The sequence below is a fragment of the Furipterus horrens genome, unplaced genomic scaffold (genome assembly GCF_987537825.1).
Source record: "Furipterus horrens unplaced genomic scaffold, mFurHor1.1.pri manual_scaffold_11, whole genome shotgun sequence".
Taxonomy (NCBI): domain Eukaryota; kingdom Metazoa; phylum Chordata; class Mammalia; order Chiroptera; family Furipteridae; genus Furipterus; species Furipterus horrens.
In genome coordinates, this window is record NW_028327181.1 from 98,039,440 (window position 1) to 98,052,566 (window position 13,127).

General features: G+C 54.1%; 2 protein-coding genes across 9 annotated transcripts; one reads left to right on the plus strand and one right to left on the minus strand.

Annotated features, from left to right (window-relative positions):
• Positions 1-99: 99 nt before the first annotated feature.
• Positions 100-4,947, minus strand: METTL23 (methyltransferase 23, arginine). The gene is made up of 6 exons (XM_090257583.1): positions 4,819-4,947; positions 4,479-4,709; positions 2,448-2,552; positions 774-1,011; positions 611-695; positions 100-481 (listed from the first exon to the last, which is right to left on the minus strand). The coding sequence occupies exons 1-6, from the start codon at positions 4,945-4,947 to the stop codon at positions 250-252; spliced, it is 1,020 nt and encodes a 339-aa protein (XP_090113709.1). The 3' UTR covers positions 100-249.
• Positions 4,948-10,197, plus strand: JMJD6 (jumonji domain containing 6, arginine demethylase and lysine hydroxylase). 8 transcript variants are annotated; one of them, XM_090257836.1, is made up of 7 exons: positions 4,970-5,341; positions 5,775-6,163; positions 6,433-6,719; positions 7,461-7,558; positions 8,074-8,162; positions 8,854-8,992; positions 9,793-10,090. In XM_090257836.1, exons 1-7 carry the CDS (start codon positions 4,997-4,999, stop codon positions 9,922-9,924), a joined length of 1,479 nt encoding a protein of 492 aa, XP_090113962.1. In that variant the 5' UTR covers positions 4,970-4,996; the 3' UTR covers positions 9,925-10,090. The 8 variants fall into 8 exon arrangements, with proteins under 8 accessions (XP_090113958.1, XP_090113957.1, XP_090113960.1 ...); XM_090257832.1 differs by lacking the exons at positions 8,854-8,992; positions 9,793-10,090 and adding an exon at positions 7,645-7,823 and having other exon boundaries at positions 4,948-5,341; positions 8,069-8,087; XM_090257834.1 differs by lacking the exon at positions 9,793-10,090 and having other exon boundaries at positions 4,954-5,341; positions 8,069-8,162; positions 8,854-8,920.
• Positions 10,198-13,127: the final 2,930 nt, after the last annotated feature.

Sequence of the window (13,127 nt, forward strand, 5' to 3'; positions counted from 1 at the left end):
TGATGCCCTAAGGTATAGCCCTTTCAGGTTGGGGGGGGGGGTCCTCCTTTCTCATAACCTAAGTTAGGCCTTATTTTAATAACTTGGGAACAATCTGAGTCCTTTCCTTAGTAGATGTTTTAATTTTTGCTTCATGGCTACATATGACCCATGAATATTGCCTGGGTGACCCATCACAGTCTAAGGCCAACAGTTCTGACCGTCTTCAGAACCACTGCTTGTACTCCAGAAGCTGAAATGGTCTCAGTCCTAGTTGGCTGGTGTGCCAGGCTGCTGATCAGTATTGACATTGTCCCAAAACGGCTTGTAGGTGTCATTCAGAGACTCCTTTGCAAAGGAGATGACCAGCATTTCAACAGTATGTCTTCCTGGAAGAGCAGATTCTGCTATATCTTCTCTGTCTGCATCGAAAGATGCCAGGGGAATGTGGGCACATTTCATATCCCACTTGTAGAGCAAAGCTTCAAGTGACCAGTCAGCACTGAGAAAAATGGTTTTTAAAAATAAGATTTTTGCTGTTTTGATTCAGCCGCATTTTTTCATTTTAACCTTTGGCTTAATTGAACTTAATAAAAACTGAGTAAACCAGGATTAAATTAATAAGGCTTACCTTCTTACCTGGTAAGTGGACCACAATTGGACCTTGGGGTTCTTCTGCATCAAAAAGTACACTGTTGTCAAAATGTCTTCAAAATCTGGGAAGAAAGGGCTTATTAATAGTTTCTGTTTACACCACAACTGGCAAAAATGACTGTTGGGCAAAAAGGGTTTACCTTCTGGTTCAAAGAACACGTCTGATGCCAGAAGAATATCTTGTGGTGGCAAAGCCAGGAGCTCCTGAGATACGTGACCCCAGCTCAGTCCTACAACAGGCACCTGTGGCAGGTGGTTCATCTGGCAGCTCTGCCGGCAGACTTCCAGGCAGTGCGGCAGCGCGGGGCTGTCCGACAGTATGACTTCAGCACCGCATTTTGCAGCTATAATTCCTGGAAGGCTCACTCCAGCTCCAATCTAGGAAGGTTAAAAAATGACATTTCAGAGTTTGCCTAGATATGCCGAGAATTTGGGTCTCAGCAGATTGATTCCCATTTTTAAAACAAGCCCTCAACTATAGGAACTTTGGGCTTTGAATTTAAGGCAAAAGCACGATTCCGCCTAATTGGGTCAAAGGGCAGCTATAGTGCAACACCACGCCCCTGTATTCTGCCACTGACGGTGCTGCCAAACTGCCAGGTCACTCCACTGCTATGCCCAGTAGTCTGGGGCACTTGGTCATTTTCATAGGACACCAGGTCTCAAAGCTCGATGCAAGACAACGTGCACAGCCAGTTAGTACTGAATTCTTTCAATCTTTTTTTAAGATTTTTATTTTTGGACAGGAAGGGAGGGAGAAAGGAAGACAAACATCCATACCTAGGCACCTGGCCTAAAACCCAGCCATGTGCCCTGACGAGACTCCTCAGAACCTTTTGGTGAGAAGTGCTGCCCAACCCACTGAGCCACAGCAGGTTGGGCAGTACTGCCCGTAACTGGTTTTACGTGAATAAAGCCTGACCGAGCGACAATGTGGCTTTCTACAAAAGGTGGTTTTCCAGCTGGGCCTTGAAAGTAACAAGGCCCTTAAATATAATAAAGTATGATACCAAGGGGGATACCCTGGTACTGGCAACGGCTGGAACAAAAGCTTCCCGTTCTCCAGTTTGAGGACGGGCACCGATTCTCAGCCTTTTCTGAGTGCTAATAGTTGCCACTGTTTGGGGACCAAAGCATGCCAAATGCCTTCCCTACCCTTCATTTAGGCGTTTTGCAAAAATTAGGTTTTCTTAAGCTGCATATACCACCTGTGCAAACTTGACAGAACGTTTACTTCTCCGAACCTTCCAGCAGTCACAAGTCAGGTGGGGCGGTGAGGAAGAGCCTGGGATACGTTTAAAGTCTAATCTCAAGATTCCCGCAAATGGGAAGGCTATTCTGGTGAGAAAGACCACCAGTGTTCGAGCCAAAATGGAAGCTGGCCTTAATGACTGCTTCCGCGCCAAGTTAGTGGGCCGCAGTTAAAGTAAGCGTCAGCAAACCCACATTTTCTTTTTTTCCAAACACTTTTTACAAATGTAAAAATTCATTCTCAGCTCACATGCTTTATAAGCTAGCCAAGTTACCCCTGATTTTAAAATATAATGTAGGGTCGGGGCTAGGTAGAGGTCAAAGTGGGGGCAAGAGGGGAGTGAGTGGTGGACATCTGTAATAGTGTCAACAATAAAACTTAAATACAGAGTGCAGGGCAAAACTAGGTTGACAGTTGGAAACTGGAAAATACAACAGCACAAGAATAAACTTTCACACGTGACTGTAAAGCTACTTAGGCCCCACACTGTATTTAACAAAAGCCAACAGCATGTAGACTTAAACCTGAGCACGGTTTTCTGAAACCTTAAGGGCACGTTTACCTCTAAGACAGCCTTGCCTGGTAGAGATCGTCGGTGAAACCACAGGTACTGGGCCAGGACCACAGCACAGGGCCAAACATACATTCCGTACTGAAGGTGCAGGACCTGAGAAGAATTTTTGTACATCGTAAGTAACTCAGCCGCCGGAGTCTGAACACTTACTCGACAATGACTGAGTGCCTGGCCATGGCACCCACTACAAAATGACAGGTCCCTGCTCCCCAATTCACAGCCTGTGGGAGGGTATGAGACTGCAGTACCAGGTAGTAATAAGCACTCTTCACTCATTTTACTCAATAAGCATTTACGTAGGGACTCCATGGCTTAATAGCTATTCTAGGCTGAGGCCCTAACTCTCATGGAGTGCGTATAATATGCCCTACTAGGGAGAGACAGGCAACAAGTAAGCAAATAAAGGTATCTTTTGGTTTGTGACAATGCTATCAACAATAAAACGGTGACATGTATTGGCCAGCGGGTGCGCTGGGTGGGGTTAGTAACCACGAGGTGGCTGCCCTAGATAGGGAGAGAGGAGGATTCAAAGGCCCCAGAGCAGGAACTGAAGCCTCTTGCTGGAGCACAGAACACAGCACAGGCCTGGGGGCTTCCTAGTGCAAGCTGAGGTCACAGGGAAGGCAGGGACCAGACCTATGGGGATCTTATAGGCCACAGGAAGTTTAGCTTTAATTTTATTTTTTTAATAGTTTATTTTTTATTGTATTTTTAGCTTTTATTTCCAAATGCCGGAAGATACGGGAGGGTTTTAAGCACAGGCAGACTCGGCACGCCAATGAGAAACAACGTGGTCCTGGGAAGACACCCCAGAACAGGTCTGAGTGGACCCGAGTCCTGAAAGAGGGAAGCAGGCAGGCAAGTTTACAAAGCCTTGAAAAGGCACAGAGGAGCGAGCGCGTGGTGTTTCGCCAGGCCAGACGAGAGCTCACAACGGGAAGGGGCCTGCCCAGGTTCAGACGCCAGATCCGGCATGTCCTGTGTGACCTCACCCAAGCTCCTTGTCTGTGCTTCAGTTTCCTCGCTTGCAAAATACTCCCATAGGGTGATCAGGAAAACTCAACGCAAACCACTTCCTACAGTGCCAGGCACCAAATAAGCACACAAAGTTACCAATTAATTAAATCACAAAACCACAAGTCTTTGTTTTCTAGAATAAAGGGTGCCCCTAGTGGGGTGATAGAAAGGGACTGAAGTTATAAACCTATCAAACGTGAAGGAACTAAGGTCTGACCTTAATCCACGCAACAAAAAAACTAGGGCCTGAATGATGCTAGGTGTTCTAACCGTAGGGGTGCAGCTTGAACAAAAGGAACAGAAACGCCTGCCCTGCTAGATTTTACCCAGGACAGTGAAGGATTTCTGACCAGGGAGCTGTGCATATTTGGGTGTAAGGAAGAGGCCTGTTCTCCCAGGGAGGACCTTCACTCCCTAAATCGGGGAAGAAACCCAAATGGGCATTTCCACGTGAAGGCATTAGAAACTATCAGGAATGGGTTCCGCTGGAGCCGTTTTTCATCTTTAAACAGTTATTACTGATACCTACGTCGCTGTTAAAACCAAATGAAACACTACGTGAAAATGCCTGGAAAAACCGGACGCATATACAGTACAATTGAGTTTGGGGGCAGCCGCGAGCTGAAAGGAAGACGTGAGTACTAACCCCAAAACTGGACTTGGGCAGAGAGGGTTGGTCAGAACCCCCGCTCGCAGTAAGGGTTAATTAAGAAGCCCTTCAACGAGATCAAAGGAAACAGTAGGGGTCAAGAACTTCGCTTTTCTGGCAGGAGCATTCGGTGTGGAGGCTCCCTTCCTGGCAAGGCCCCCAGACTCCCATTGAAACGCATGTAATATTCCAAAGGCCTCACGCCCAACTTCGCTCTGTCCGTCCTACGGCACGAAGCTGCGACCACCGGCCCGCACCCCCCGCCCCAAGCCCCCCGCCGGGCTGGGAACTGCTCTCGAGGGAGGTGGGGCGGGAAGGACTGCAGACTGTCCGGCAGGTGCACCCGCACGCACCTGCGGGACGCAGACCTCCAGTACGGCCCCCTCCGCTTCCAGGCCCGGCTCTTCCGAGAACCGAAAGCGCTGGGTGAGGACCACATGGCCTCGGAGGCCACGGCCGCCCAGAGGGGAGTCGGCGGCCCCCGGCAGGGCGGGCAGCCGCGGACAGCGCCGGGCCGCCAGGCTGCACGCGCGGGGCTCCTGCGCACCGGCACCGCGTGACGCTCCGCGGGCCCCGTCGGGTCCCTAAAACCCTTCCGCAAGAAGGGTGAAAGCACCCCTCAGGCGACGGAATGGCGGCACGGGGAGAACAGATCCGAAGCCAGGTAAGGGAAAGACACAGAGAACGGGAGGCCCGCGCGGGCGCCAGCGGAAGTTGGCTGCGGAAGCACTGCGCGCTGCCGGAGATGACGTAAGCGGAAGCAGGCGTAAGAGAGACGACCGGGGTGAGGCGGCACCTGGGCATATCCGACCTTCCCAACATGGCGGAAACCCGCGGTCCTTAAAGGCGGACCCTGGAAGCGCCGAGGCCAATGGCTGATCGCGAGAGGCCGGAGGGCGGGGACGACGGCAGCCGCACGCCCAACCCGAAGCCCGGGAGGTGGCTGGGGGGTGAATTTTCTGGAAGGCGACTTGAAAGGCGTAGGGCGTTTAAGTGCGGCCGCCGTCTGGGCCGGGAAGGGGCGCGTTGGTGGCCGGAAGCGAGCTGCGCCGAGGTCGTCGCGGAACCAGCTGGTGACCCCCGCAGGATGAACCACAAGAGCAAGAAGCGGATCCGCGAGGCGAAGCGGAGTGCTCGCCCGGAGCTGAAGGACTCGCTGGACTGGACCCGGCACAACTACTACGAGAGCTTCTCGCTGAACCCGGCGGCCGTGGCGGTGAGCACGCGGGGACCTCTCCCGGGGCACAGTCCGCCCGCGCCGAGCGCGGCACCCCGGGGTCCGATGGGCTCACCCGCACCACGGGGAGGTCGGGCGCATCAGGGTGGGGATACCAGGGAGGGCTTCCTTCCCTTGCCCGGGCAGCTGAACTCCCACGTCTTTGCCTCCGTCCCCCAAGGAGAAGGCCTGTCGCCCCTTGGGCTCCTTGGACCGCGGGGCCCTCGGGGACCCGGCTGTCAAAGGCCACCAAGGTGGGTGCGGTGGCTCAGGCTGAGACGTGCCCGAACTCAAGCAGGTCCATCCCCTGCCCCTCCCCCATAGAAGCCAGAACAAAATCTCGCTCCTAGATAAGTCATTGTCAGCTGGCCCTGGGACACCTTTGTCTGCCTGGTTTGTTTTCTAACCGCAGAGGGCTTTTCTGATCCCCCAGGATAATGTGGAGCGGGCGGATGCGTTACAGCTGTCCGTGGAAGAATTTGTGCAGCGGTACGAGAGACCGTACAAGCCGGTGGTTCTGCTTAACGCCCAAGAGGGCTGGTCGGCGCAGGAGAAGTGGACTCTGGAGCGCCTCAAAAGGAAGTACCGGAACCAGAAGTTCAAGTGCGGGGAGGATAATGACGGCTACTCCGTGAAGATGAAGATGAAATACTACATCGAGTATATGGAGAGTACGCGAGATGACAGCCCCCTTTACATCTTTGACAGCAGCTACGGGGAACATCCCAAAAGAAGGAAACTTCTGGAAGACTACAGGGTGCCCAAGTTCTTCACCGATGACCTTTTCCAGTACGCGGGGGAGAAGCGCAGGCCCCCTTACAGGTGAAGCGGCGTCACCTTCTCTGCCACAGCATGTGTCGGCCCGCTCAGTCACCCACCCTTTCCCAGTCCCGCACTGAGCCACATCCGTGATTTTCCTTTGTTTCTGTTAGGGTTCCGTCCATGCCCAACTCACCCAGCATTTTTACGTCCCAGAATTTGTGTAGTCTTTGAAACAAAGATAACAGAACGTAGTATATCAAATTGTGTGTGTGTGTGTGTGTGTAGTTCAATTACTCCTCCCTCACGTTTTGGATCTGTCTGTCCTTCAGGTGGTTTGTGATGGGGCCACCACGCTCTGGAACCGGAATTCATATCGACCCTCTGGGAACCAGTGCCTGGAATGCCTTAGTTCAGGGCCACAAGCGCTGGTGCCTGTTCCCCACCAGCACGCCCAGGGAACTCATCAAGGTGACCCGCGAAGAAGGAGGGAACCAGCAAGATGAAGCTATTACCTGGTTTAATGTCATTTACCCTCGGACACAGCTTCCAACCTGGCCGCCTGAATTCAAGCCCCTGGAAATCTTACAAAAGCCAGGAGAGACTGTCTTTGTACCAGGTATAGATGAGCTGAAACAGGTTCTTTCCTTGAATTATTTGTCGTTTTGGAGCAGAACTACCTGTAGAGTGAGTCAAAAGAGACCCCTCTTCACGCGGACTAAATGAACTGGCCTGTGCCCACCTCTGACAGTGACATGTCACTGTGCTGCCCATCATTCTTGTCACCTAAATATCTAATGACTATTCATAGACTTTCTGCATGTAAAGTTCCTGTTCATTTTCATCCTTAGCGTTTACCTAGTGTCTTGTGTAATTTCTGGAAATGGGGGTTTTGATACAATGCAGCATCGGGTGGGTTGAATCAGGAAATAGTGACTTAGAGCCCAGAGGCAGGAATCAGCCCCACACCTGATGCCTCTGATGGGTCGTGTGCGGGGAATGCAGGCATCTCAGTCAGCCATCCTCCTCCTAGAGGCCGAAGAACTTGCTGCCTTTACCGTTCAGTCACGGCTTTGGACGAGCAGGAGAGGACACACTTTCTCTGCCCCTGTGGCAGGAAAGCAGCCATAGACCAGCCAAACACGAGCAGGCCCAGCTGTACTCCAGTAACACTGGGCGCAGCCAGGGCCCGCGTGCCTCCTGGGTCAGGCGCACGCCCAGTCTGCAGCCTGTCTCCGAGGCTCGCCCTTGGGGCTGAATGCCCGCTTCGGAAGCTCACGTTAGATGGCCCACGAACTTGATGTTGCAGAGTGACTGTGTGTAGAGCCCAACCCTGCTGAACTGTTCGCTTGGATTTCAGGAGGCTGGTGGCACGTCGTCCTCAATCTTGATACCACCATTGCCATCACGCAGAACTTTGCCAGCAGCACCAACTTCCCTGTTGTGTGGCACAAGACGGTAAGAGGGAGGCCAAAGTTGTCCAGGAAATGGTATAGGTGAGAGACGTTTTCTTCTTCTCTGCTTTGTTCCGATATCTGCCCCAGGGGTACATGCGAGGGGCCTGCTGCTGTGACAGTGCGCCCCGAGTGCAGGGCCAGGCCTGGCCGAAGCCAGGGCTGCAGAGCTCGCGGGCAGAGGACAGGAGCCCACGGCCGGGGCCACTGCACTGGGTGCTTGCCGGCCTCGAGGTGACCGGCTGAGACTGCATGTTTGATCAGAGCAAGTCAGTCAGAACACAGTCGTAACGGGGATTGTTTTTCTCTTTCTGGTTTTTGGTTTTTTGTTTTCGATCAACCCACCCCCCCTGCCCCCTCTCTAGCACTGGCAAAGGAAGCTGTTTCATTTGGGTTTTGTTGTGGTGGTTTTTTTGCCTTACCCAGGAGCACTATTCCCATTTGAACTTACTGCCTTTCGTTCTTGTGAGCGAGGTCACTGCCCTGGAGACTTAGCTCCTCTGTTTATCCACAGAACAGATACAGCACGGGCAGCGGCAGTGCAAGCCACCCCCAGCCACCCCGTGCCTCTGTGTCCCAACCCTGACCTGGAGGGACCAGCTCTCGGGGTAAGAGAGGGATTCCGGCTGGTCCAGTGCTCAGACCCCTGCTGAGACGGCCAGCAGGGTGGTGGCTCCTGCTCCCCAGACTCAGGCACGCCACGCGAGGCCTGCCCTCTCCCTGCAGGCCAGCATCTGCTCCGCTGGCCTTCCAGTGGCCTCACCTGTGGCGGAGCCTTGTCCTTGGTCACAGCAGGTGCCACAGTAGTTCTGAGGGGAGGGCTGCTGCCTCCAGTGAGGGGACCCTCTCTGTCACTTGACACTTACTTCTTACAGACCTAATCGTTTCCTCCTACAAACAATTCTCCAAGCCCAGCTCCAGCCAGTAGGTGGTGTGCTGTAGACAGGAAGGTTAAAAAACGTCAGGAAAAGTTCAGGGAATAAATGAGGACAAGAGAGTCTCCCAGGGGAGGCACTGAGACTAAGTCAGGGCGATGCTGCCTCCCGGCGGTGCGCGGCCGGCCGGCACGCGGTGGCGGGGACTCGCGTGGAGCTAGTTCTCCTCGGGAGCGGCGCGGCTGCGCAGCGCATTAGGGCTTCCGCTCCCGGCCTCGGGCCCACACGTCCTTGCCACTCCGCACAGGTGCCTGGCCTCCCTGGGCGCCTCTAGGAGAGACAGGTCTCCGCGCTGAGTCCGGATTGTTGTGTGTGGGTGTCGCTGCCTGTCCCGGCACTGAGAACAACAATTCTTGTACCCCAGGATCTTGAAGCAGGAGCGCCCCGAGCTGGCGGTCCTGGCAGACTCTGTTGACCTTCAGGAATCCACAGGGATCGCCTCAGACAGCTCCAGCGACTCGTCCAGCTCCTCCAGCTCCAGCTCATCTGACTCGGACTCAGAGGTGAGGCCCGCTCCCTCGTCAGGCCTCCAGGGCCGGTCCCCCCATAGACACCAGATGTGACTCACCCTCCTCCCATCCAGAAGGGAGAAAGGTGTGAACTCCGACTGCCATCATTCCTGCTGTGGAGTGACTCGCCCTTGTTACAGCTTTATGTGTCTGCGAATCGTTAAAATAGCCTCAGGAGATCAAAAGGGTAGTTAAGGATTTCAGCAGGTCCGGGGCCTGGGATCACACGGTCAGCAAAGAGCAGTGTCGGGAACCCACACTCCGGAGCATTCTGACCTCTTAAGTGCAGGTCAAGAACTTTCCCTGTGGGGTAAATCGTGAGCCCGGAAACCCAGCGAATGCAGTGACTTGCTAAAAGCTGCCCTAATGTTGAGTGAGAGGGCCCTGCGCCCTTAGCAGGTGACATTTCTGTTGCGTCACTGCATACGCGGCTAGTTCTGTCTCCCCTTGCCGCGGGAGGTGGTGTGGGACTGGGCGGTGAGTGCGGCACTCACCTGCCCGCGTCAGGCAGCTGGGGCTGCGTGTGACCCTGTAACGTAGCCTCAGAACGATGGCTCCACGTCCCGATGTCAGACAGTCCCGCCATTAGGGAATGCTGGAAGGACCCTTGCCACCTGCGGGAAGATTGTTGTTCTTGGGGAGCCAGAAACACCTGAGGAGGCGGACACGCAGGCTGCGGGGTGGAGCGGTCACGAGTGGCTGCTGTGCTTCCGGGGAGAGTGGACAGCTTGTGTGCTGTCTCCGGAGGGCGGGGTGACATCCAGGCTGAACTCTGTTTGCCCCTCCATGTCCAGTGCGAGTCCGGGTCTGAAGGCGACGGCACGGCGCACCGCAGGAAGAAGAGGAGGACCTGTAGCATGGTGGGCAACGGGGACACCGCCTCCCAGGACGACTGCGTGAGCAAGGAGCGCAGCTCCTCCAGGTGACCACGCCCGGCTGCGCTCTGTCGGAGGACGCGCTGTGACCGGGGGCCGGGCCCCGGGAGGCCGCTGCCGGACCCTGCAGATGTGGGGGGGCCGGCAAGAGCCAGAGAACGAAGATGCTCCTGGAACGAGGCCGCTCACTCCGCATTCGCTGCAGTGGCTGTTCTGTCTGCGGGGCAGATTCACGTGGCTTGTTTTATGCGTAAAGGCAAGAATCTGTGTGGGTGGTGCCAAGGAAACTCTTTACATTATTTAATAAAAATTAAATGCATTTTATAGCTTTGGATTTTTTTTTTCCTTTGAGAATATCAGAACTGTCCTGTGTTGCTTTTCCTGTCATGGTCTTGGGGGAAAGAAGTGACTGAACAGTTTTGTACCCTTGATGGGGACGTCACAGCAGTAGTGAGGGGGAAGGCTGGGGGACTCCCTGGCGTCCTCAGGCCTGAGAAGTGGCTCCTTTCTTCCCATTTTGTCATGGCTGCTTTGACAGGCGAGGCCGGACAGAAGCAGGAAACTGAAGATTTTTTTTTTTTAATAGATTTTTTATTAATTTTTTTAATTTTTTTATTTTTATTCATCTGTTTTTAGAGAGAGGGGAAAAGAGAAAGAGGGAGAGAAACATCACTGTGCGGTTGCCTCTCACACGCCCAACTGGGGACCTGGCGTGCAACCTAGTCGTGTGCCCTGACTGGGAATCGAACCAGCGACATTGGTTTGCAGGCCGACGCTCAATCCACTGAGCCACACCAGCCAGGACTCAAGATTTTTTAAATAAAATCTTAATTATGTCTCCAACGTTTAGAAACAGGATTTCATTTAAGTAAGTTAAAACTTAAAATGGAATCAGTGAGGTAGAGTCTCCACAGGCACCTGCCCTAGTGCTGGGCATGTCGCAGGCACAGTGAGGTCTGGTGACTCAGGGTACCCAGGGTCTGTGGACCCCAGAGCCCTGCGTTTGGTGTGTCAGCATAAGGGGTGAGGTCCCGGGAAGACAGTGAAATCCTGGCATTCATAGGCGCTTACGTGTCTGGAGTCCTTCACTGCTTACTAGGCAACTTCCTATTAGCTTCTTTGTGCCGTGAGCAGCTGCGCGTTCCTTCCGTCCTTTTTCCCTCGTTCTCTGTGGTCGGTCTAGAGTTCCACGGGAATGTTCAGGTGTCTTATTCAGGCGAGTTTATCGGACTAGAGTGCGCTTCTCAGCCTGAGGTGGCCTTTTCACAGCCATGCTTAGATTTCCGTCATTGTAGACTTGTGTCTACAGGCCTGGGAGGTGTGACTCGTGTGTAGGAAAAATTTCTAGAGAAAACCCTGCCATTGCTTCAACTCGGGGGACTGGGGGTCCTGCTGTAACGTTTTCCTCCTGCTTTCCCCACGGCTGTGCTGTCCCCGTGCTGAGTACAGGCAGGTGCGCCTCCCTTGGCAGGATTAGGGACCCTCGCGGAGCAGACGTGGAGACTCCCTGAATTTGGATCATCCTCCTCCAGCCTCAGCGTCTGTCTTCGGTCAAACGCTGTTTTGACTGCTCACCGAGAATGGGGTGTCCAGAAGTGTAACAACTCGGCCAGCTCAGTGAACGGCCAAAGGCTGCATGAGGTTGGGTCAGGGGTTCTGTGCGTCTCTTTTAAGGTCCAGCTGGTCGACCACAAGGCTGGCGGGTTGTGACCCTTCGAATGTCTTCTTGCATCTGTCACCTCACTGGTGTTGGTAAGGAATTTGCACTGTGTCCAGAGCCAGCTGGGCGGACACAGAGACACTGACAAGAGAGTGGGCTTGAATTTGTGGGTGTAACCAGTTTACCTGTGAGAAGTGCTGAGTGTGCTGCCTCCTGGCGTCCCCATTCGCCAAGTGACGCCTCTGGTGGCAGTGACCAGCCAGTGTGTCCACTCGCTACCGCCGCCTGGCACTGTGATTCGTTATCTCTTCTCCACTGTCAGGCTATTAAATTCCCGGGGTGCTTCTGTGTGGTGTATTCTGGGGACGGTCGACACACCTGAGTTTTCTGTTTAGGGACAGAGTGGGAGAAGTGTTCACTGCTCATCATAGGACATAAAATGATCGTCAGGGCCAAGGTCTAAGAGACTTGGCCTGTTCTTCCCCATCACGTGGTTGTGAGGCAGAAGCTCTCTGGGACTAGAATAGATTTCACGGTGGGCGTCCCTGTTGGTTGGACCTGCAAGGCATCCCGTGGGTGGCTTGTGTCACACAGCAGGAACACATTCAAAGATGGTGCTCCTCCCCTTGGGGAGCTGTTTAGGCTTCTAGCCGGTTGGGATCTGAAAAACCTGGGCATCAGCCAACAGGCTGTATCTCTTGCCCTCCTAATTCATCTGCTTGCCTTAATCTGTCCCTCATTTAAATGAAAATAAGAGGCAGTTGTCAAGGACTGGCCCAGGGAAAAGCACCTGGGGGGTTGGAACGCAGGTAAGGAGCTGTCTCGGGCAGAGGAGGGAGTGTGTGCACACTTACTGGCATTGTGTGCTGGTGCCGCCCAAAAGCCCTCCTAGGAATGGAAACGGGTAGAATCGGGAATCCAGGCTTCTGTGCCTAACGGTCCATTTTTAACAAATCAGCTGGCATTGGTGACGCTGGGTGGTCCGCGTGACCATCTGCAGGAGGCTTGTGCCTATTGTGTCTTACAGTTTTCTGTATCCTAAAATGCCAGCCTGAGTATGTGGCCGGTCAGGTGGAATGCTGCCGCCTTCCCGTCCTCGGCACCTGCCCCTCTCCCTGCCCCCCCGCCCCCCACCCCCGCAGCAGGGCCTCTGGGGCCAGGGTGACCCAGTCTGTTGTCTGGGTGAGAGTGAAGTCAAACCCTGAAGCCATAATCTCTTGGTCTTAATATCTGAATGCTGTTCCTCCTCCTTTTTAAAGACCTTTTCTTGCCATCCTCAAAATACTTCCACCTTTTTCCCCCAGCACCGCTCCGGGACCAGGACACCTCCTCACACTCCACCCCGGAGCCACAGGCTGCTCGCCGCCGGGGGGCGCAGGGAGCCGGTGCGGAGGCTGGGACGGTCCGGTGGCAGTTTGCACTTAACGAGGTTAGCGACCCCGGCTTCTTTCCCCGGATGCCAAAAGCGATCCCCGTTTGATAAACAGTACCCAGAAATAAGGGGTCAGGGACAAGATGGGGAGCCTGTAACATAGGAGCGGAGTGGGGGCTGGGCGATCAGGACCAGGTAGGACGGGGCACGGGGTTGAGCGAA